Genomic DNA, 22,813 nt, shown 5'->3' with positions numbered 1-22,813 from the left:
AGGATCCTTCAAAATAAGACTAACAGCGACTTATTTTGAAAATCAACTCTTCACTGTCGGATCTCTGCTACTTTCAGAATTTACTTGACCACATTGCATTGACAGTTGGGTGTGACAAGCCTGCCTTTTGCAACTCAACTTTGTGTAATAAAGTGTTATATCAACATAATTTCTAAAGTTCTAAAGTGTTGTGTTTAGTGGCCTGAAATGCATGAACACCATTAGCATAATAACTCGTTTATTATGTATGCTTTCTTTATTTATATATATAATAAGTTATGATGTTTTGTTTTTACTTTTCTCCCAAAATCTTGCTTCGTTGTCAGTCACATTTAACATTGGTACCATTGAGGGGAATATATAATAGTATAAAAGTAATCAAGAGTACCAATGTATCACGAGATGTGACGCCTTAGTGAGGTGAGTTTGTAAACTTCGGGATATTTGGGAATGTACGGAAGATTAACTGATATTTAAAAAGAAAAACAGCAATTTAAGACGTTTATTGTATAAATACATTATGTATTGCAAATTTTATAATAGATCCAATTTGTCTCTGCTATTTTCAAATATATAGAATTTACGATTACCCCAAACGTATCACAGTTTAATAGGACGCAGCCAGTACCACATCGTCGAAGAGGCGACCATAATAATAAATTAAGGTAAGAAATTTTAGACTAGTCCGAAAAGATCTGATGCATGAGTAATATTTATGAATTGAATTTTAAAATTATTGTAGACAAGTTACATTAAATCAATTGAAACAGTCAGGAGTCAGGGACTCCACCCTCCGATTGTAACAAGCAGATCGCCGGTAACTGTTCTTATTGTTTGTGTGTTTTAAAGTCGTCTTTAATATTGTTTTGTCATCGGAGATTGCTTATCTATGTAATTTAATGAAACCGATTTCATAGTTTTGCTTGTAGAGCATTGAGTTAATTGGAAAAAAACCTTTGCCGGGATGTGGCTAGTCGATAGCCACTTCCGCATTGGTTATAATCCGCCCTTTCATGTTGTAGCTTGTTGGCATGCAATGCACGGTTTTTGTTAAATATTGTTAATATTTCGGATAATAGTGTTTTAAAAACATAAAACATTAAATTTGTTCGTCTAATAATTAATTAGACTACCATGAATTATTTTTGTATATGATATAATACATATAATTCAAATCATGATGTATAGGGTTATATATATATAATATATAGTATTCATATAATAATACTATGAATGTTCATAACCCTAGCCCTAATAGCCCTAACTCTAGCCCTAACCCTAAACCATAATCTCTAACCCTGTATAGAGGGTTAGGGGTTTGCTGGTTAGGGTTGTGTGGTGGGTTTGCACGCGGGGGTGCCGGTGGGTACGGCCACCAATAAATATTCTGAATTATAACATTTCTCCTTTATTTGATTTCTTATGTTGCAGCAGCAATGAATGTCGCTCATGAAGTCAATTTGCTGGTGGGGGAGATCGAACGACTTGGCAGCAAAAGTGAGTCCAGTCTCTTATTGTGCATTGTAGCGTTACACTATATATAGGTCATTTTCTTAGAGAGAAGCCAGTTCATTACACAAGTCCAATTCAACCATAAATGTAGAGGTTTCATGTTATTTTTAAGGCTGATTAATTCTAGCACTGGAAAATAGCCAAATAACTATACACAGACCTAAAGTTCTTTGAATTATTGTGCAATTCAATTTTATCTGGGAACAGATCGAAAAAATATATTTAAATGTATTACAGATGCTGAAGGTCAAACAACTGTAAAGTTTGGAGTCCTGTTCAAAGACGACCGCTGTGCCAACATTTTTGAGGCTTTGGTGGGCACCTTGAGGGCTGCCAAGAAGCAGAAAATTGTCCAGTTCGAGGGCGAATTGCTTCTGCAGGGTGTACACGATAATGTTGACATTGTTCTTCTGTCTTAGGAATGAGGTCACTGTTGCTCAGTGCAAAAGTACTAGGTTGTCTTGTGTTTTCGATATGCTGAGCTTTTGCTTTATCATTTATCATTTCTTAAAATTTCTATTCAATGTGGAAATCCCAATGTTGGAATTAATATTCAGAGACCAAATACGACCTAGCCTTAATATTCAATTGAATTCCACACTATTGAAGTTTAAATGTACCAAACAAAGCATGATATTTGGAACCAGTTTTGTTTGTGCCATCCAACATTTACATTCACCAAGTCTAGTCATGGTTGTGGATAGTCTGGTCTTGAGTACAGTATTATGAAGCACATTGGTGTTATTTTATTTTATTTTTTTGGTTAAAAGTATTTGTTTTTCTTGCCACGGAAACAACAAAATCGCTCTATCAACGTCAAAGTGTTTACAATGTGTTGGTAAGCATATGGATACTATAAGGTGCCAATAAAAATATCTTTGTACTTTCTCTCAGGACCAAACCAACCAAATCTACTTGCTATATGGATGAACTAGTTCTTGTTTTATATTTGTCTATTTAGTTTTGTTTTTCATTTACTGTAGGTTTAATGACAGTTGCATATCAAGCATAAGTACATCAAATTTCAATTGCATGTCATTTAAATTATTTTTCATGAGATCTGAATATAATGCAAACTGAGAAATTATGGTTTTGACGACTTGAATACTTTGCTACGTGACTATTTTAAACCTGGTTGCACATAATTACATCAATGTTATTAAAGCAAAACACACAAGTGTCTTAACTTTAAATGGAATGAGGTCAAGTAAAGCTGCATTTTTAACAATTATGGGATGAATACAGTGACAATTCTTATTTGCTGTCATGTCCACTCTGGTATTTGTAATCATTCAGGGGTGCTTAAATTGGTCTTGAAATATGTCTTGCAATTGTTAGTGAAAAAGCATCAGCAACAGATGGATTAGGTGTTTGATTTTTTTTGCTTAAGTTTTGCAAAAAGAGGAGAGTCCTTGCCAGATCAGCACTGATACCTCAAGAGTTTTATGCCATTAATTCATATCTGTGGATCACACATAATGCCTGCCTTTTGTGTAATTGTTTATTACTATCTTTTGTATTGGCGATAGCTCGTGTCTACATTGGAATGAATAAAATCTTTACACATTGTATTCTGGTATCATGGCAATGTTTTATATTTTTCATGTTATGTTTTCATGTCTTATATAAGGTCTGTGAAAAACCTATTTAAATATATAAGTTATATATATTATATTTAACTATTTAAAATGACTGAAAACAGTCACTTGCATTATGAAAGGTTCAAAGTCTTGTGCGCAAAAAAATATTTAAATGATCAAAAATAATCACTTGCTTTATAATGTTTAAATAGCTGTCCACAGGTGAGAGCATTGTCCCTGAAAGGCTTGATAAATATAGGAAAATTAACATGATGATGAACCCTAATTTTCCGATTGGTCTTCTTGCTTTATTAATAAACTATGATGCATTTTCACACGGTCATTTTTATCTTAGGACATTTAAGAAAGTATTGCGGATTCCCAGGATACATGAACACAGCACAGGTCGCCGTCGGCCAATGTCGGGGGCTCTTGTGACGTCGCGGGGTGGAAGAAGACAGCAAAACAGGAATGAAAACAACAGAGGGGCACGCCTTCTCTCTTTAAGGTTATAGCAGCTTTTAAAAGTCTTGCTGTCAAATCTGCACGGACAACACCAACAACTATCACCACTCCAACCAAAAACGCCCGTGCATCACAAAAAATACGAGCGTGTACTCCTGCAGAAATGGAGTCCGCAGAATTGACACCGTTGACACAAGCCGTTGATGAACGCCAGCGAATATAGCGATTGCCGAGGGGAGGAGGAAAAAAATGCCAAATCAGAAGAACAACAAGGGGAGGAAGAGCAAACGCACTAACAGTAGCGGGGATGAACAGGAAAATGGAGCCTGCGCGGCCGCAACAGGAGGCGCGGCCGTGGTTGCTGCTGCTGCTGCCTCCAATGCTGCTGCACCCGGGAGCGAGCGTTCGAGTGGTAAGAACACAAACACCACCGAGACGTAAATAAACAACTTTGGTGCTGATGCATTCTTGCAATGCCTGATTTTTGACATACTCTGGCTAGTGTCATGCATGCACGGCAGTATTGCAAAAGCTTATAAGCCCACCTAACGCATCTGGTTGCATTGAACTGAAACGAGATGTGCAAAACTTCCATGCTAAAATAATGGCATTCCTGTGTATGATTTGCAGGATCCAGAGTATGCAAATGTAGGCATTTTGACTATTAAGGGGGCTACTGTGAAAAGGGTGGGCCAAAAACAATTGGGTCATTTATGAATGATATTCATAAAACACAAAGGAAAAATGCATGTATTGATTGGACACTCTAAATTGCTCCTGGGTATGATTATGAGCGTGAATAGGTGTTTGTCTCATTGTGCCCTGTGATTGGCTGGCCACCAATTCAGGGTGTCCACTCCCTCTGGCCTGAAGTCAGCTGGGATAGGCTCCAGCACCCCCTGCGAACCTAATGAGGATAAAGTGGTTCAAAAAATAATTAATTAATATATACATATACTTAAAGTGTGCATTATATGCCATATATATAATATGATTAGTTCTGGAGTAAAAACTATTCTATTAATCTCATAAAGGTGACCTTGCATTATTTTTTCCTATGTTTTTTTCACTATCTTTGGTGCCATTTCATTACATTCGCAAGGTATTTCACAATGAAAATGCCAATGATGTCGTTTGCTAAGCAAGGTATCTTGCAATTGTTAGTCATTTTTTACCCTTTGTAAACACACTGATTAAAATGTGTCTGACTGGATTGAATTGGAATATATAAATTGAAATCCTTGCCATGTGTTAGTTTTTCAAGTATTCATATTCAGAACTAGTGGGTGTGCTGGAAGCAGTAGTCAGGTAGTTGCATAATAAGGTGCGGTGGGATGTTATGCCATCACTTATTTGAAATCGGCTCATTTGCGGATCGGTTTGTATCCCAAAATCAATTGCAATCAAATTCCTGAAAACATAAGTGACAACCTTCAACCACATCACACGCTCATTTTGATCTATAACATGCATGAGACCAAACATATGGTCATATACTCTTAAATTCAAAGTACTAAATATGATTATTGCCACAACAGCAATATTTACTGTCCATAAATGATACAAATAATCAATTCTGCCCTCAATCCTCCAGAGTTCCAGTGTGCGACACCACTGGTCTGCAGCTCAGGCCGGCCCATTGACCGGGAGAAGGATGACTACCAGAGGATTCAGTGCAATAATGAGCTTTGTCCCTTCGGAAATTGGATGCACTTGCAATGCTTCTATGAGTGGGAGAGCTCTATTCTGGTACAATTCAACTGCATCGGCCGTGCTCGTTCCTGGAATGAGAAACAGTGTCGACAGAATATGTGGACCAAGAAAGGATACGACTTAGCTTTTAGGTTTTGCTCTTGTCGTTGTGGCCAGGGTCATCTAAAAAAAGACACGGACTGGTATCAGGTGAAGCGTATGCAGGACGAACGAAAGAAGAAGCCATCTGAAAGAAGCACTGGCAGAACAGGGTCTTGTGGTGGGGCTTCTGGGCCTGGGGATGGTGTGTTTGAGGAGCCTCGGAAAAGACAGCAACCTGGAGGAGCAGGTAAACCTGCACATAGAGCATCGAGTCAGGAGCAACCGCGAAGACAATCACTAGACCGTCAGAACTCAGTCGAGAGAGGAGCAGGTGCAGTAGGAGGTCTTTTTCCTTTAGGCCCCTCTCTGAAATCTCCATGTGGCTCCCCAGGACAGTCTCCTCCCACTGGTTTCTCCTTCTCGCCAACCGCCGGCTCTGGTTTTCGGGGTTCCCGGCAATTTGGGGAATTCCTCAAAACTGCAGTTCACATGGAGGCACAGCGCAAGCAACTTATAGTTGGTGGAACCTTGAGCCGAGCATCTGGTTGCATTCCTCACCTTGAAAATGCGTCTGTGCTACCCTTACCGATGGCATTCACCCTCCCTATTCATCACCGGATTGCATCAAGCAGCATAGTTGATGGTACCCTTCCACAACCTGTACAGTTCCTGAGGAGGCTGGACCTCTCGGAGCTTGTCACTCACATCCCTCGCCATAAACTTAACACCTACCACGTTCGAATGGAGGACGATGCTCAGGTGGGCCAGGGAGAAGAATTGCGCAGGTAAACATACACACAGTCTATAGTAGATGAGAATTGAAAGCTTTATTACATGAATACATCCAAATGTGTCCCCTTTTTGCTGACCCATCACTGTTCTTTTTACATTCACTCATAACATTACCTAGTTTGTGAACTTCCATTCATTCGTTGTGCTCACAAGGGTTGCAGAGGGTACTGGAGCCTATGCCATATACATATGTATATGCATGTATGCATACATACATTAACTTTTGTTGCTACTAAATGAATATGGATATTCCAGTCATAGTTTTAGTACAGTTCTTTAAATGTAGAGTAACAAGTAAGAGCCAGTCACACCTCAATGTTTAGCTCATAACAAGGTCTGTAAATGCCACAATCAGATAACCCATATTGTTCTGTCTTATAGGTTCATTCTGTCCACACTCAGTGCCAGTCAGAGGAATGTGGTGAACTGTGCTCTGTGCCACCGAGTACTCCCAGTATTTGAACAATTTCCACTAGTGGACGGGACAATGTTCCTTAGCCCATCACGCCATGATGAGATTGAGTACGATGTACCTTGCCACCTGCAAGGTAAAAAAAAAAGGGTTTTCCTTGTTTGGGATTCTTGCATTTTATCTACACTTAGTGAAAAAACAAGCTACAACTGTGCAAGCCACTCCCACAATCCAAAAAAATAGTCCACATTTTTGTACATTTTGAAATATTGAGTGAAATCTTATATTAGGTGCGCTTAAGTCTATTATGCACACTATGACTGACTTATTTTGACAACTAGTTATTCTTTTTCTGTCTTGACAGCTAATCATTTTTTATGTCTCGAACAGGTAGGTTAATGCACCTCTATGCTATATGTGTGGATTGTCTCGAGGGTGTCCACAAGATCGTATGCATCAAATGCAAGTCCCGCTGGGATGGAAGTTGGCATCAACTGGGCACTATGTACACCTATGACATCCTGGCTGCCTCACCTTGTTGTCAGGTAAAAAATCAGACAATAGTTCTTAAAATATAACTAATATTACACATCTTAAAATAAAAAAAATAAAGATACCGACTCAATAGATTACTATTATTCCATTTAGTGAGGTTGTTTATTTTTCGATTGTACCACAGATATCCCTAATATTGACATTCTTGGGTTAAAATCTTGTATTAAGTATAAAAAACAAGAGCTGTTTTCATCTTTTGTGTGTACAGATCATTATTTTTAAATAGTCATATGTCCAATGGTTCTTTTTTTTCCCCTCTTCTCAGGCCCGTCTCAACTGTAAACACTGCGGGAAGCCAGTAGTCGATGTTCGTATCGGGATGCAGTATTTCTCCGAGTACAGCAATGTGCAGCAATGCCCTCACTGCGGTAACCTGGACTATCACTTTGTTAAACCTTTCTCCTCTTACAAAGTACTCGAGGCTTATTGACAAATGTTGTTCATGCATGCTAGTTAATCTTGCTTTTATTTTTACAGTTTGGAAAAGTTTATATTTTTAAATGTGAAGGAGCTTAAGATGAGTTGGATGTCTTCAGTTCCCAATTGTTCAGTTAAGACTAACAGAGCATGAGTCTAATGCTGCAAATTCAAGGATTGTATTGGATTAAAAAGTGTTAAACACATTTACATTATCTGTGACAAGTGAATGTATCTGTAAGCCAAATTGTATTTTTTAATTTTAACATGAAATGATAATATTCTTGAATAAACAATAGTGTGACCAAAATTCACAGATTATTTTTTTTATTGATGCTAGCAAAGTTACAAGTGAGGTAGTTTTATACAGTACCAACACTAAATGGCTATGACTGAGATTACCTTCAAAATGAACATCAACTATCAGCATTATAACAATTTTCTAACATTAAATTCGACACACCCAATTTTTACATTAAAAATCAACCAAAAATACCAAGTTTGAACACTATTATGATACTTTTTTATTTAAAACAAAATAATAATCCTTGTGACATTTACATCTATTTACACAAATCAGACAAACCCCACTCCCATTAAGCTATACTGTAGTAGTTAATGTTATGTATGCGTGTTTTTAATGTACTTTTGTGTATCTAATGTGTCAAAACATACAGGCTTAAACCATGTCTAATTGCAAAAAAGTTTTATTTTTCATGGCTCATGGTTGTTGGCTCCTCTTTTGTGTCGGGAGGCGACGTTTCCTCCTGGGCAGCCGTTGGGCTAACAGACTGAGATTTTTTAGTCTGATTCTTGTCTTTTTTAGATAGTTCCTTTGCTGAAGGTGGCCGAATAATACACATGGCTGCTTGACCCTCACGTATGACTCTAGGCTTAGTGACATATCCCACCATCACATCCATTTCTTGCACTATCTGCTCTAGTTTTTCATCCTGTTGGAAAATAAGAATTGACATGGCAAATTGAGGCACTGTTTGCAATACATTTGGAATGAGTGGTGAAATAGGAGTCTTCCTTACCAGATTATTTATGGAATCTTTGCTAGGTGAGCGTAATGTAATCCTGACATGATGCTTCTTTTCCAACCAATTTCCCACCTGCTTCAGTTTCGTCTTTAGGTCATGAGGTGCGATTCCCGATGAAAAGGTAAGCTCTTTTACCTGTAGAGGAGCTGTACAAAAAAAGGCCCACAAAAAGGCAGTTTTATACTTTTCTATTACCTAAAATAGTCTTTCAAAATCACCTGCATTTTACATAGAAACTAGAAATGCATGCTCACATAACCACAATTTTAAACCATAATACACTTTTTAGAGATAGTTTTGTGTTTTTATTGTTTTCTCTAACCTGCTTTAGATTTTTGTTTTGCCCACAACTTCATCTGTTCCTCATGGATTTGTTTTCCACTCATCAAACGATAAACTGGAGGCTCTTTTTGTTCATTGAGCAGCACCAGTTTGAGACCCTTCTCATCCATGATTCTAAGAACATCTGCACGGTGGAGGACACCCATGTTTTCCCCTTCTTCACTGATGACTTGGATCTGGCGTGCGGAGATTTTCCGGCCAATGTTGCTGATAGTGTCACGAGCACGAGGATCTGGCTTTTTTTTCTTTACTGCAGGTGGTGGATTGGAGCCTACTGCCTCTGTGCAAAAGGGAGAGCATCTCCATGTGCCAAAGATGCCCATCTTTACGCTCCTTCTGGGTATCCTGTATGCAGGAATGACAGTACTGCCCCCTTTCAGTATTTGAACTGCATGGCAAAGGATTTGCCTCACACAACTTGCAGACATGATCTGAAAACAGAGCCACACAGGCAGCATTATAGTTGCACAGGGTTAAAGGTTAGTGTACATGCTATTGTCATGCTATTGTTTACAGGAAGAAGAAAATTATCTGTAGTATATTACTCGTCCGAACATTTTTTATGGAGAAAAAAAGCTGACAATAATAACTTTTATATTTCTGTTAAATGTATTTACCTACTCCCCTATGCAGAATTGAAATGACTAGTCCTTCAGTCGCACCAGAGTGGGATCCAGGGGAGTTGTTGACAGGTTGACAGTGAGAGAAAACATAATTTAATAATGTTTAAGTCACTTGATGTAATCGTATAACTCAAAACACTCAAAGTTAATTGTTTTAGAGATATTTGATCGCTATCGTTCAATGTCGAACGATCATGCTGGATGCAGGGTTTTTTTCCGCGAAACTCTTCTTTGTTGTTTCAGTTGGGAAAACACTGTAATCACACGACTGCTCTCTAGCGATCAAAATTGGAAATACATGGAAGGTAGTATGATGGAAATTATGAAAAAAAATGTTAGTAACTCATGCTGCTTTTGATATCTTGGCAATATATTGATTTTACGTTATGCAGCACACCCTTGACTCTTGTGAGAATAAGCAGTATGGAAAATCAAATATTTTTCTATTAAAAACAAACAGTTCAGCACAATTATGAGCCATTACTGTAAAAAGAATCATTTTAAAATACTGTACAAATAGGAAACAAATCATTGTGATATTTTTTATTGCAAATTAATTACAGAAAACATGAAATTCACTCACATACTGTACATAAACACATCAAGAGACTACGTGACACATTTATAACAATAGCTCTTCTGCCTCCATCAGAGCTTTTTCCAGTTCACCAGCCTCCAAAGTGAAGGCATTCCTCTCTTGCATTACACGCTCTCGTTCTTCGTTCAAGTCTGAAACTGTTTTTTGGATTTCCTAAAAATGTCAAAAAACATGCAAATATTTGTCGCTGTTAATTGTCATGCATCCATATTGACAATAATACTCATAATAATAATAAACACAATATTTACCAGCAGGCGAGAACGTTGCTGACTAGCAATTTCCTCAAAAGCTTGTAATTCATTCAACAATTTGGTCGAGACATTCTAGAATAGAACAATGTTGTAATATTAATCAGTTGTTGTGAACGGAGGTGAACTTTATAAAATGCACAATTAATGGTAGTGTACATATTTTACATCAAATGAAGGAAAAATACAGAAATACATTTTCATACCATGACTTCTTTTCTTTCTTTTTCATTCTCTTGTACAGCTTTCACGATGGCTTCACCTGAAACTAAAAGTAGCGAATAGACTTGAATTTTAATTTCCATTAATATTCAATGCAGAAAAGTTATTATACATGCAAAAGCATAATTACCCGGGTCCACTTTTGCAGCAACCAAAACGATCTGGCAATCGTGAAGTTGTTTCTTCACCTCTTGGTTCTCTTTTTCTAGGACATTGAACTGATGATCCAAATGGGTAACTCTTTCCTGTATTAAAAATATTATAATAATATTTGGAATAGCACATCTACTGTAGGTATAACAACATGTATTTCTCTTTCCCTACCTGTGTTTCTGTGAGTTCTTTCTGTAATTCTTCTTTGGCAGCAGTCAATTGTTGATTTTGCTCCTTTAATTCTCCGTGCAGGCCATATCTTTTTGGAAAATATGAAAAATTAGTCATCGGCATTGATCATTCAGTTTAAATCCCCAGTTTACATGCCTCACAATACATTGTAGTAGTATACATTTGCTGTATACTTCAATTGATTCCGCATGTTATTTTCTGAGTATTAAACTTAGTAGCTAAACTGTTATTTATTACTATATTTTCATATTTACTCACCCAGCTGCTTCTTTCTGTTTGACCCCACTTTTTGCAGAAGGGTCCTTCATTTCTTTTTTATAAACAGATTTCGGAATTCCTGAAAAAGATCGATCCAGTTATGCTAATGTAAAGAAAAAACAACAAAGTGATAGTGCTTACCTCTTGGAAATTTGGACATCTTTATTGTATACACAAAACGTGCTTTCAAAATATTTACCCGCACAATAATTTCAAAAAGTAAGCCTTCCAACCGTTTTGCAAGAATGTGCGTTTTTCACGTCATATCCTGTATGTCGTTATGAGACTAAAAATTAAATAGTTCTAGTTATTTTAAAATTGAATCCGATCGATGATTATCATTAAATTAACGAATACACATATGTCAATTAACATCTTATATACCTCATCGTAAAAGTATTATTTTATAGTACGCATGCGCGGTGGCGGCTAAATTCAAAACTACAGACGTTAGCTTTGAACAAGTCGAGGTTAAAATGTTTGCTATACTAATTTAGATCTTGCTTTATGAATGTAAATATTTGTTAATAAGTGACAATACTCATCTGTGCATTTATCGTTTTCACAATTTAAAAGGTAAGTCTGATTTAATTAATAGTTATATATTGTGTTAATAGTAAGCCACAATGATGCTTTCACTGAGCCCAATTAATATCAATGGTAAACATTAAAACCATTCAAATAGTTGGAAATTAATGCGATGATCGAGGAATCTATTCACCTTATTTGTGTGATCTGTCTGTTTTATGTTGCTTATTTATCGAATTCACTGGGGTTCTAAAAAGAAAATGTTTTTGATGATTGGTGGCATCAAGATGATGGCTAAGTGCTACTTTTTTTCATTAAAGGGGAAACAGATCTGACCAAAATTAATCTAACTGTCTTTGAGTTGAAAATGGATCCCTCGGATATTGGCAAAAATGAGTAAGTCTGACATTTTTGACACCAATAATATGACATTTTGTTACAACTTTGTTATTTGACATGTTTGTTTACTTTTGCAGTGACAACACAGGTTTCACCTCCAATAGACGCATTTCCTCTGTGAGTAATGCAAATAACCAACAAACATAAATCAACTCAATATTTATTCATAAAAGTACAAAGCCACCACTTACCAAAGTGCTTTTGATGAAATGAGATAAAAGAAAAGCAATAATAAAATCTTCAGTAATGATCAGTGTGCATAACATTCATTCATTTTCTGAACCGCTTATCCTCACAAGGGTTTTCTTTTCCTTATCATATCTGTGTTGGCAAGGTATTAAGTTTATGAAAATATCTCATTTCCATGGATTTTTGTTTGCCTGCAAATAAATATGGTTCATTTTTCCATTTAAACAGCTTGATTTTCTTTTTAATTTTAATTATATAGAATATAGTACATTGATTTTTTCCACCCATGTATTGTATTGACAGTATTGTATCTTAAATTGTATGGTAAAATTGTGAGGTTGAACGGTGGCCCGTTCACATGAGGGCAGTACACATATGCTTACATTATATAAAAGTAAATATACACTAACAACAATTGTCATTTATATTTTCCACAATTCTTCTTCTTATAATTCTTCAGATTCTTAAAGCACCACGGAAATCCGTAAGATTCCAAGATTCCGAGCTACGGGAAAATGAGGTATTTAGATGCATGAGTCCAAGGTTCATAATAAAACTGTGATATGTTATCTTTCAAGGATTTTATATATTTTTGTAATGTATTTTTTTTCCATCTAGGTTCCATGTGCCAAACCAGAAAAACATGAAAAAAGAAATTCCAGAAGAGTTAGTTTTGCACCAGCCAACGATGTTCTTCTTTTTTCCAAGTAACAAAAAAAAAAAAAACCTAAATACACATGCATCTTGTCGTTATAGCAACATACTTATATACATTATTTTCTTCTTGTTCAAAGGGATGTGAAGAATGGCTCTCCTATCCGAACTCCATTTCAAGAATTAATGTCTATGGGTATGTAAAGTATTAATGATCTGGTTTTCTGTATTCAGTCATGTCATTATTTTGTTGAATGTGTTTCTTAACAGTGGAGCCAATGCAAAAAAGGTAAAATAACTTTTAAATTCTTCTTTTCTTTGAATTTAAATCTATACATTTGTGTGTGATGTGGAATTTATTTTGGACCAATTGTAGTGTTCAGGTATTGCAAGTGGAAGATGTGAATCAAGAAATTTTAGGTATGCCTTTTTATTTAATTATTATAAATCAAAATGTGTTGTCTTGTTGTGTACATATTTCATTTGTGTTCCAAATCAACATAGGAATCCCACAGATAAATACACCTCTTCACGCTACTGAACTAAATGGAAAGGTGAGTGATTATTATGGGATGAAATATCTTAAATCCGGTCTTTTACATTTGACTCATTTTCAGGTCAACTTTGAAAATGGGCAAGATTTTGGAGAAAAAACGGTGGTGTTTTCTGAGGATGATGTCTTCATGGATATGACCCAAAGTCACACTATCAACATTACTCATAACGGTCTTTTAGATGCCTCACAGAGTCATCCAAACACTTTGAATTCTTGTGGGAACAAGACCTCTGCAAAAAGAGAAACCATTCTGATGGGTCTAAGCCATAACATGAGCACTGGGGGAATCACAGATTTTAAAGTCACGTCATCAGTGTCAGCTTCAAAAGCCTCTTCCAACAATTTACTCAGTCTTTCAAAATCTTCTGGATCAAATGTGACCCTTTTGGAAACATCACATTCTCAAATTCCCCAGATTAAATCACAGAGGGTAGACCTCAATAAAGAAAACCAAGCTCCAAGCTTTCAAGTTTATTTGGAAAAGGAAAAATCCGGTCACAATGGCATGGATATCACAACTACTCATGCGGAATTGGAAGATGACGATGATGATGATGATGATCCCTTTCGGTGTCTTATCCCCTCGCAAAAAATGTATTCCCAATCTGATATTGTATCACAATCAAGACACGCCCCAAAGACTCCACACAAGCAGACCAGCATGATGGAAGGATTGTCTAATCAAAAAGGTGCTTTATTTCCCATTTAAACATCTGATTTTCTTTAAAGCCCAACTATTGTATTTTCAACCTAAAAACAAATTAATCCGAGAAAGTGAAATGTTTTCATACATTTTTTTGTCAAATGATGGGTAAAGCTCCAATCACATTTATATGTTTGAAGGGAAAGTGTCTACAATGCCTTTTGTATGATAGTTGGACTTTAAACATTTTTACCGGAGTAATCCATTGTATGATCATTTTCCGAAGTGACATCTTCATTAATTATTTTTTCTCTCTCTGTAACAGCGGTGTTTGGAGTCAGGTATGTTTGATTTTACCCTACGGCCAATTAATTGTTTCTACTTATTTCCAAACCTTTATGTCAGAATGTTTGTATGTGCAATAGCACAATTCCTTATTAAAATATTGTGTTTTATTCCCATAAGGTTTGACAAGGAAAATGCTGAAGATTATCTTCAAATAACTGGTATGTTGATCATTCTTTGGATACATCAGATGCATTTTTTGAAAGCACTGTTTGTTATTATTTCATGAACATCTGCTTCACATTTTTTTTAGATCCAATCTCATTTAAAAAACAGTCTTCAGCTGCAAGTCAACAGCAAATTGTAAGTTTTTAAAATGCTTCATTATGAATTATTTTGGAGAAAGAATTTTAACATTTGTATACAATACTGTAAACATTTGTGATGTGTTTTTTCTAGAAATGCAAACTGTGATGAAACCAGCATTTAAATATGATATGCACAAAATGTGTTTAAGATATACCTTTAGTTAATATAGTATTTTGTTTCACCTATCTTGTGTTAATTGAAATTATACTGCTGATTGTATGATGAGATTATTTGTTTATCTTTTAGTACAATTAGAAAAGAATACACTTTATTCTTCCACTCTCTTGGGTTAATTGAAAATATAGTATTGATTTTATAATGAGATGTTATTTGCTTTTCTTTTAGTGCAATTCAAAACAAAAATGCACAGAGAAAACGTGGTCCACCGCAGATGACGACTGTATGGACATGACGCAAAGCTATCCTGTGAAGATCATGAATGAGCAGCTCTCATCTTCCCCAACACCAAATTTGGGAATTTCTCTCTCAGAAGGAAAAAATGACATTTTAGCATCATCTATGGAAAAGAAAAACAAAGAATCAAAAGAATTGACAAAAGAAACGGCCCAAACTGTGTCACCAGACATAGTTTTGGAGCCCAAATTTAAACACTTCCTAGCAACCCTCTTTAAACCCGAATGCCAAAGGGTTACTTCCGGAGATGCTGGCATGACTCAAATGAAGGAAGCCAATGAGCAACCATTTATTGGGCATTCAAGCCATCCCAAAGAAGACCAGAAGAAGCTTATGACAACATTCCCAAAAGTGTCTATTTTAGAAAATACAGGAAGCAATGAACCAATCCAATATCCGTTACCGATGAAGAAAATACAACTTGAAGTTGGACAAACCATATTTCAGCAGGTGCCATCAGCTAGACAGAGATCATCTTATATTTCAGGTAGAGTAACACCAAATTTTAATCTATTTTCTTCAATATTTATCACCGGAATTCACTGAAAACTAAATGAACAATTCTATTTGCGCAGGGAAGGAAATGACATTAAAAGTGAATGATCAGGTAAGTGTTTTCAATGCGAAATTGAACATACGTAATCTATTTAAAAATCTTCTACTGCACCTTCATGTTTTTAGCGACAATTCATTTCTGCCTCAACGGAATTTAAAATTGGGTTAAATATTCAAATGGCGAAAAACGTTTAACTTAAAATGTTGGTTTTTTCCAGATCAATTCTGCTACTCAAGAGGACTGCCGAGGACAGTCGGTAAGATTTGCAGCCTGTGATCCTAGTATAGTTGAAAAAAATATTGGGTTTTCAGGCAATGATGCAGGAAAGGATATGATGCATACCTTCAATGCAGTAACTGTTACGCCCTTTGAAACACAAACACATGCAAATGCAAATTCTGTGACTGTTGGAGGAGAGGAAACTATCAAGTTTTCAGCAAATAATGCGATGGATATGACGCAAGCCCTCCCTGCAACAATTGAAACTCTTTTTGAAACAGGACCATACAAAGATGTATACACTGTACCTTATAAAGAAGAAGCTACCATACGATTTTTAGGAAATGACGCAGCAATGGATATGACTCAAAATGTCACTGCAGCAATCAATAATCCCAGAAAACCAGGAGCACAAAAAATTCTAAATTCTGTAATTATTGCAAAAGAGAAAACTATCAGGTTTTCAGGAGATGACGCTGCAATGGATATGACGGAAAGCCTCACAGCAAAAATTAATGCCCCTTTGGAACCAGGTACACGTGAATTTTTACACTCTACAACTGCTGCTGGAGAGAAAACTAACAGGTTTTCAATATATGAGAAAGAAATTGATAATCCATTTGGACCAGAAGCCTACAAACATGCTTACTCTGTTCCTTATGGAGCAGAGAAGACAAGTTTTTTTGAAAATAACACAGCAATGGATATAACTCAAAACCTCACTGCAGCAATTGACAGGACTCAAAACCTCACTGCAGCAATGGATATGACTCAAAACCTCTCTGCAGCAATGGATAGAACTCAAAACCTCCCTGCAGCAATCTATACTCCTGGTAAACCAGAAACACACAGAATTTATGAGTTTCCAACAAATTATACAGCAAAGGATATAACAGGGACTCTCACTACAACATTTGATAACGCTTTTGAACAAAAACAACAACAAAACGACAACTTTACATCTGTTGGAAAAGAGAAAAACGTCAGTATTTCAGTAAATGGCACAGCGAAAGTTTTGACACAAAACATAACTGCAAACCTTACACATTTGGAACCAGGCAAAAGCCAGAATTGTAACTTTTTGCCTGCTGGTAAAGAGAACATTAGATGGTCTTCAGCAAATGATGCTGTAATGGAAGTGAGAGGGAGCATCACCACATCAAATGAAACTCCTTTTGCTCCTGTTGGAAGTAAGAAAATGCAGTTTTTTTCTGCAAATGATGCTGTAATGGAAGTGAGAGGGAGCATCACCACATCAAATGAAACTCATTTTGCTCCTGTTGGAAGTAAGAAAATGCAGTTTTTTTCTGCAAATGATGCCGCTATGGATACAAGGCAAAGCATCACTGCACACATGGCTTCACATTTGGAACCAGGACTACACTTCAATGAGCCTAAAGGAGCGGAAAAAACTTTTTCAGCAATGGATGAGACTCAAAGCCGCGTTACAAAGAGTGATGAATATTTACAAACAGCTTTACAACAAAATGTCAACTTTAATGTTGAAGAGCAGTCCATAAAATTGACAGAAAATGTCATGGAAGTGACACAAGGCGAAGCTCTGAATGCAGCAAAGCCACCACAAAACACAGAATGCTTTACCTCTGGAGAAGAGAAGACTATCAGATTTAATACAAATGATATTTCTATGGATATAACACGAAGTCACACTATAAACATTACTAATCGTTTATTATCCAGTGACCTTCCTCGTGCCAAGAAACAAGACGAGCTGCATAGAAAAAGATCTTTATCAATACTCAATTTCAATCGAGGACAAAACAATTACAGTATGCTCAACAAAGCAGACCCTCCAGCAGAACCATGCTTTGCTGAAGTAACCAACTCAATGTCAGTTCAGCCTAAAACAAATTATGTGGATAATAATTACAAAGTCCCAGCAGTTGAAACACTTTGTCGTAGTCCTTTGAGCAAACTGAAGAAAATGGATGCCTCTTTTCAGGTATCAGAGACTGATGGAAGCCTCAAACTGGAAGAAGTTGATACTGGTTACATTTTTGGAAAGAAATGCTCAAACGAGCCACCTCAGTTTGAATCAACAAAACGATACACGTATGGTGATGTTCATGAGAACATGGAGTTCGCTTCAGAAAAGACTTGTCAAGAGCTTGAACTATCCTATCAAGATGTAGAAGAAAAAACAGATACCAAAGCCTCTGAAGCACAACAGAGTATGAACAAAACAACATTAGGAAATGAAACTATTCCTTTGTCACAGAATTTATGTTCACCTAATTCTGGTGACCATGATAAAGATTCAAAACAGTCTAGACGAGTCAGTTTAGTAGAGCTTCAGTCAAAAATCAGGCGTTTGACATGTACTTTTGTGAGTATTCCTACAGACATTTGCACTGCACCTTTGCCTGACTTGGACTCTGACACCAACAAAAACAACAAAGAAAGCAATGTTGTGGTTCCTGAAGTGGTGCCAGATGTTAAAACCAGCTTGGAAAACACTCTGCATGGTCATAAACAACATGATTTGCAAGAAAACAAAACTGTAGCAACTCCTTTCAAATCTAAGAGTACAGAACTGAGGTCAAGACTGTCAGTAGGAACCTTCATGCCAAAACTCCCAGAAAGGAAGAGAGTTCAGGAATTAAAGAATGCAAACTCCAGCTATTCTCAGGAAAAATCTGGGTACAAAACAGCAATCGACAAAGTTACCGATAATCTGAACAAATGGAATGCTATAGATGTGAGTGACATTAATGATGAAGAACTTGGTAGTTGTGAAGATTTATCAGAAACTCTGAATCTGGAAAGTCCCCCAAAGATCTCAGATGTCATGATTCCTATTCAAGAACACAATATAGATAAAACTATACTGGAACATGATTTTCAAGAAAACAACACAAATGGTACCCAAGGAATGAAGAGATGCTTGCCATCTGATGAGAGCAATACAGAGCATGAAAAGGAAACAAAGTCATCTGATGAGGTTTTCCACAAAGATGTTGAAACGGTAGGTTTGTTTACATTATTCTTCTTTAGAGTTAAACAATTAACTAACATCACACTCTTTGCCAGATTTTATTTAGAACTAATAGACTATCCTTTTTCAATTTAATTGATTTATTTATTGAATTTTTGCATGTTAGAAAGACCTTTGGGTCATTGTTAAGCATTTATACATGTTGTACAGCCAAATTCAGACCTCAAGTCTGAAGGTATTATCAAAAACACTTTTGTCATTATCATTTTATCAGTTGACTAAAATAACTTCCATTGTTCACCTTTCTTTTCTTTCAAGGGAATGCAACCTGTTGTTCTGGAATATGATGGTGTGAACAGCACTACTTTGCCAACAAAGTCAAACCAGACAATGGATTCTTCCAGCAGTACACATACAAACAGTACCCATAGTGATGGATCTAGTAAGTTTGCCCAGTGTAGTTTATGTTTCTTTTTTCATTTATTTAAGTTTCTCTTCTTGTTTTCAGCTTTTAAACACAGCATGTCAGATTCCCGCTTTGATGACAGTGATGTGCAGGTTTGTTTTTGGTTCTGTAATCCTTAGTTCAAAAGTTAATTTCCTTAAAATCTTAGAGATTTTCTTTCATATTTCTTTCAGAAATTAGAGAATGGCACTCTGACGGTGCTACAGTTCTTTCAACTCTTCAGCATAGACTTTGTGATCCATAAGCCCCGACAAAGCATAAGTCATGGCAAGGTAGGTTTATTTACTAAAACAAAAAATACGAATAAGACTGACACACAATAATGTTGTTGTTTTTTTCAGCTTCCATATACTGGTTGCTCACCAATGGACCAATTGAAAAATAGACATATAAATCATCCCCAAAAAATGGTTTATGAAGGTAATTTGGAAATACTCTCAGGAAATGTTGAAGGGTAAGAATATTTTCTATTCAAGAAATAAACACTGAAAATATACATTTCAGTAGTAGTGTTTTAATAGTTTAAAATATACTGCAATTTTGTATTTTCAGGTTGTATGCCAGAATGATGCACTTAAACAAACCCCTCAATGTCATTAATAAAAGTTTGTGGAATGAGATGAAAAAATCTTCAGAAAAGGAGGTACTTCATAATTGCATGTAGTCCAGATATGTATTTTGATCCATGGCACATGGCGATAAAAACTTATATTCCATGGAAATACATTTTTAGGTCATGTTATGTATATTGTAGATATGCCTTCGCTATAGTGGAGTATAACTGGACTTGTTTGAATCCACAGATCTCAACTTTTGGTGCAAAATTAAAAGAGAGAAACAATTTCTTCAGAAAGATGAGCAAAGTCCGCTCACATGAAATGAAGGAGGCCCTGTACTCAAATCTTGCACAAGCCATTACGGTAAATAGAAAAACTGCAAAAGTACTTGGTGAGTGTAATATCTGCATAGATTGAAGATCTTCATCTGAGGTTTTGTTTACAGGATGAGCAAGAGAAGTTAAAAAGTAAAGTTGCTCTATCTGATGAGATGATCAAAATTCTGGATGGCTGTATTTATGATTTGGAAGCAGGTATTATTATCTTGTTCTCTATTCTTAAGGTATTGGCTTTGTGTTGGAATTTTAAAAAAAATCTCATCTGGATTCAACTACCTAGGAAGTGGCACTCTTTATTGTTTAATTGATATAGTTCTCTTACTATCAAGTCCCCAAAAACATTAATTCCAGTCTCACTGTATATATTTACTTACTCAGTGTTTTTTCTCCACACAGATCTTGCAACAATTGAAGATAAAGGAACTCAAAATATGGCTAGCCTGAAGTCACTTGAAGAAGGTAAGCTCACACAATTTATGTTTAGTTCACAGTATAAATTTGTCTATAAATATATGATCATTTGTCCAATTGTGAAGTTTAATGAATATGATCTTCAACAGAAATAAAGAATGCAAATGATACTTTGGGGGACAAAAAACGGTAAACACATAATACAAACTCTTGAATGTTTCCAAGTTTTTTATTAATCCATATTTAAGTGTTTTTTTTGTATGTGTTGTCTTCTTATAACAGACAGATGTATGAAATGGATCTGCAGACAAGACAGGCTTCAAGAAAACTGGACATTTTGAAAAATGAGACAAAAAACCTTCAGGGCTTCGTCAAGATGCTGAATATGTTAGTTTCTCTTTTTTAATGGCCTATTATATTAATTTATATTTTGTAAATGACATGTTTGTTTCAAATATCTAAATTACCTCCCTTCTTAGTGTCACTGAATGGCGATTCGGAGAGAAGATGGACAACCACACAATATACACTTTCCTCTATGACACATTGCATCTACAAGTGGTGCACAAAGGTATTTTTTGTTTCTTACCATAATTGAAATGGTTCATTTGTATCTAATATTGGATGTCCAATTACTGTTATTGTATTTCAAACTCTCGGTACCAATGAATTTGCTGTCCTTAGGAGATAGTGCTGAAAAGGAAGCTGAGAAGAAAACGTCAAACATCAATTTCAAATTTCTTCTTGATGGTAATATAAAGATCTTCAAAATTGTTCAATTGAATTTAATCATCTTACAAATCCTGGCATTTTACACTTTAATATTTTTGGAATACTTTTCTCCTTCATTTTTTTTATATATCCAGAGGAAAAATCACAGGACCATACCAGGTTGGTTCACAAACTGCTTTCTCAGTACATTGAGGGTGAAACAGCATGGGTGGAGAAGTACCCAACATATAGACATATTCCAAAGGTCTGTATGCATTATAATTCAGTCAAGAATTGTTTTTGTAATTTATGGTTTGTTGCAACTTGCAAGTTACCATTGTTTCTGATATCTTCTTCCTATTGGGTTCAGCTGCTCCATGACGTGTCCTTGGTGGTGAGTCACTGTCGTCTTTTGGGAGAGGAGATACGACTGATGAGAATGTGGGGAGGTTTACGATTAAACATCGTGGACATTAGCTGTGTGGACACTAGGTAAGTTAGTTGCATAGTACGCTGACGGTTATTTCTCTGTACATAGCCATTTGTTCATACTTCACGTGTGTTCATCATATTTTTCTAACAAATAGTATCTTGTCAATTTATTCCAGAGTGAATATTACCTTCAGCAGTGTGAAGAGACTTTCCAGGTTTGAGGTCACGTTGTCAGTCAGTTTGGTCAACCACTTCTATGTTGTTCAACTGCAAGCCTTCAACAACTTCTTTGGAGATGCAACGTATGTATGACCAAAGGGCATTTTATAATATAATAAGTAATATATAGGGGTGTCCAAACTTTTTTCTAAGGGCCTACTGCACCAATTTATAAATGAGTAACATGTTTCTAACCTTGACCACTGACAGTCATTAACATAGTAAACTATGACTTGTGTTATAGTAATGTTTTTTGTTCCTTTCCTCGGAATAAAACATTTTGGACACCCCTATTCTGTGCTAATGCCTTCAAATTTGAATTAATATTGCTTCTGCTTTTTCATATTATATTGCTTTTGTGTGCAGGGCCTGTCAAATCAAACAGATTGTGGAATCATTCAGTCCAGGCAAGAAACACTTGACAAAAATTGTAAAGAAAATTAATTGTGACTTACTTTCTTAAGATCTGTAAAGTGTGCTATTTTCCGTCAAATTTTATGTATATACATTGTATAATTTTCTTTTGTATTTTCTGTTCTCAGTTCAATCTATTTGTTTGTAGTCTTTACAGTCACCTGTAGATGGCGAGCATATTCTACTTGGTTTGTAAAACAACTATAGTAGTCTTATTTTGGGGAAAACACATTAATGTAAATAAAATGTGTCTTTTCTGTTTTCTAATAAATTGGATCATTAGTA

The 22,813-nt window shown here is 35.9% G+C and overlaps 5 protein-coding genes across 9 annotated transcripts; 3 read left to right on the top strand and 2 right to left on the bottom strand.

Moving 5' to 3' along the window:
• Positions 1 to 548: 548 nt before the first annotated feature.
• abracl (ABRA C-terminal like) lies at positions 549 to 3,083 on the top strand. Of its 3 annotated transcripts, none has more exons than XM_077712227.1 (3): positions 549 to 665; positions 1,432 to 1,497; positions 1,750 to 3,083. In XM_077712227.1, exons 2-3 carry the CDS (start codon positions 1,437 to 1,439, stop codon positions 1,929 to 1,931), a joined length of 243 nt encoding a protein of 80 aa, XP_077568353.1. In that variant the 5' UTR covers positions 549 to 665; positions 1,432 to 1,436; the 3' UTR covers positions 1,932 to 3,083. The 3 variants fall into 3 exon arrangements, with proteins under 3 accessions (XP_077568353.1, XP_077568354.1, XP_077568355.1); XM_077712228.1 differs by having other exon boundaries at positions 586 to 665; positions 1,435 to 1,497; XM_077712229.1 differs by lacking the exon at positions 549 to 665 and adding an exon at positions 731 to 817.
• A 418-nt stretch (positions 3,084 to 3,501) lies between these two features.
• heca (hdc homolog, cell cycle regulator) lies at positions 3,502 to 7,830 on the top strand. 2 transcript variants are annotated; one of them, XM_077711912.1, is made up of 6 exons: positions 3,502 to 3,969; positions 5,152 to 5,306; positions 5,427 to 6,136; positions 6,525 to 6,691; positions 6,946 to 7,100; positions 7,376 to 7,830. In XM_077711912.1, the coding sequence occupies exons 1-6, from the start codon at positions 3,807 to 3,809 to the stop codon at positions 7,538 to 7,540; spliced, it is 1,515 nt and encodes a 504-aa protein (XP_077568038.1). In that variant the 5' UTR covers positions 3,502 to 3,806; the 3' UTR covers positions 7,541 to 7,830. The 2 variants fall into 2 exon arrangements, with proteins under 2 accessions (XP_077568038.1, XP_077568032.1); XM_077711906.1 differs by having other exon boundaries at positions 3,503 to 3,969; positions 5,152 to 6,136; positions 7,376 to 7,829.
• A 7-nt stretch (positions 7,831 to 7,837) lies between these two features.
• mtif3 (mitochondrial translational initiation factor 3) lies at positions 7,838 to 9,789 on the bottom strand. Of its 2 annotated transcripts, none has more exons than XM_077711927.1 (4): positions 9,537 to 9,789; positions 8,896 to 9,346; positions 8,568 to 8,719; positions 7,838 to 8,480 (listed from the first exon to the last, which is right to left on the bottom strand). In XM_077711927.1, exons 2-4 carry the CDS (start codon positions 9,341 to 9,343, stop codon positions 8,235 to 8,237), a joined length of 846 nt encoding a protein of 281 aa, XP_077568053.1. In that variant the 5' UTR covers positions 9,344 to 9,346; positions 9,537 to 9,789; the 3' UTR covers positions 7,838 to 8,234. The 2 variants fall into 2 exon arrangements, with proteins under 2 accessions (XP_077568053.1, XP_077568049.1); XM_077711923.1 differs by having other exon boundaries at positions 9,533 to 9,788.
• Positions 9,790 to 10,066: 277 nt separating this feature from the next.
• Positions 10,067 to 11,621, bottom strand: knstrn (kinetochore localized astrin (SPAG5) binding protein). The gene is made up of 7 exons (XM_077710974.1): positions 11,354 to 11,621; positions 11,213 to 11,291; positions 10,934 to 11,021; positions 10,740 to 10,854; positions 10,594 to 10,655; positions 10,388 to 10,462; positions 10,067 to 10,289 (listed from the first exon to the last, which is right to left on the bottom strand). The coding sequence occupies exons 1-7, from the start codon at positions 11,370 to 11,372 to the stop codon at positions 10,161 to 10,163; spliced, it is 567 nt and encodes a 188-aa protein (XP_077567100.1). The 5' UTR covers positions 11,373 to 11,621; the 3' UTR covers positions 10,067 to 10,160.
• On the top strand, positions 11,463 to 22,813 carry knl1 (kinetochore scaffold 1). Its single transcript, XM_077734519.1, has 31 exons — positions 11,463 to 11,788; positions 12,061 to 12,136; positions 12,217 to 12,256; positions 12,789 to 12,848; positions 12,947 to 13,035; positions 13,123 to 13,178; positions 13,253 to 13,271; positions 13,359 to 13,536; positions 13,600 to 14,227; positions 14,507 to 14,522; positions 14,647 to 14,687; positions 14,780 to 14,829; positions 15,181 to 15,736; positions 15,825 to 15,856; positions 16,023 to 16,061; positions 19,299 to 19,422; positions 19,489 to 19,538; positions 19,620 to 19,718; positions 19,788 to 19,900; positions 19,999 to 20,089; positions 20,250 to 20,366; positions 20,449 to 20,536; positions 20,738 to 20,800; positions 20,902 to 20,941; positions 21,035 to 21,139; positions 21,232 to 21,323; positions 21,437 to 21,502; positions 21,619 to 21,728; positions 21,834 to 21,955; positions 22,072 to 22,197; positions 22,481 to 22,813. The coding sequence occupies exons 2-31, from the start codon at positions 12,108 to 12,110 to the stop codon at positions 22,575 to 22,577; spliced, it is 3,336 nt and encodes a 1,111-aa protein (XP_077590645.1). The 5' UTR covers positions 11,463 to 11,788; positions 12,061 to 12,107; the 3' UTR covers positions 22,578 to 22,813.

This window comes from Stigmatopora nigra, chromosome 2 (genome assembly GCF_051989575.1).
Source record: "Stigmatopora nigra isolate UIUO_SnigA chromosome 2, RoL_Snig_1.1, whole genome shotgun sequence".
NCBI lineage: Eukaryota > Metazoa > Chordata > Actinopteri > Syngnathiformes > Syngnathidae > Stigmatopora > Stigmatopora nigra.
The sequence above is the reverse complement of the archived record's forward strand: the minus strand, read 5'-3'. Positions and strand labels throughout refer to the sequence as shown.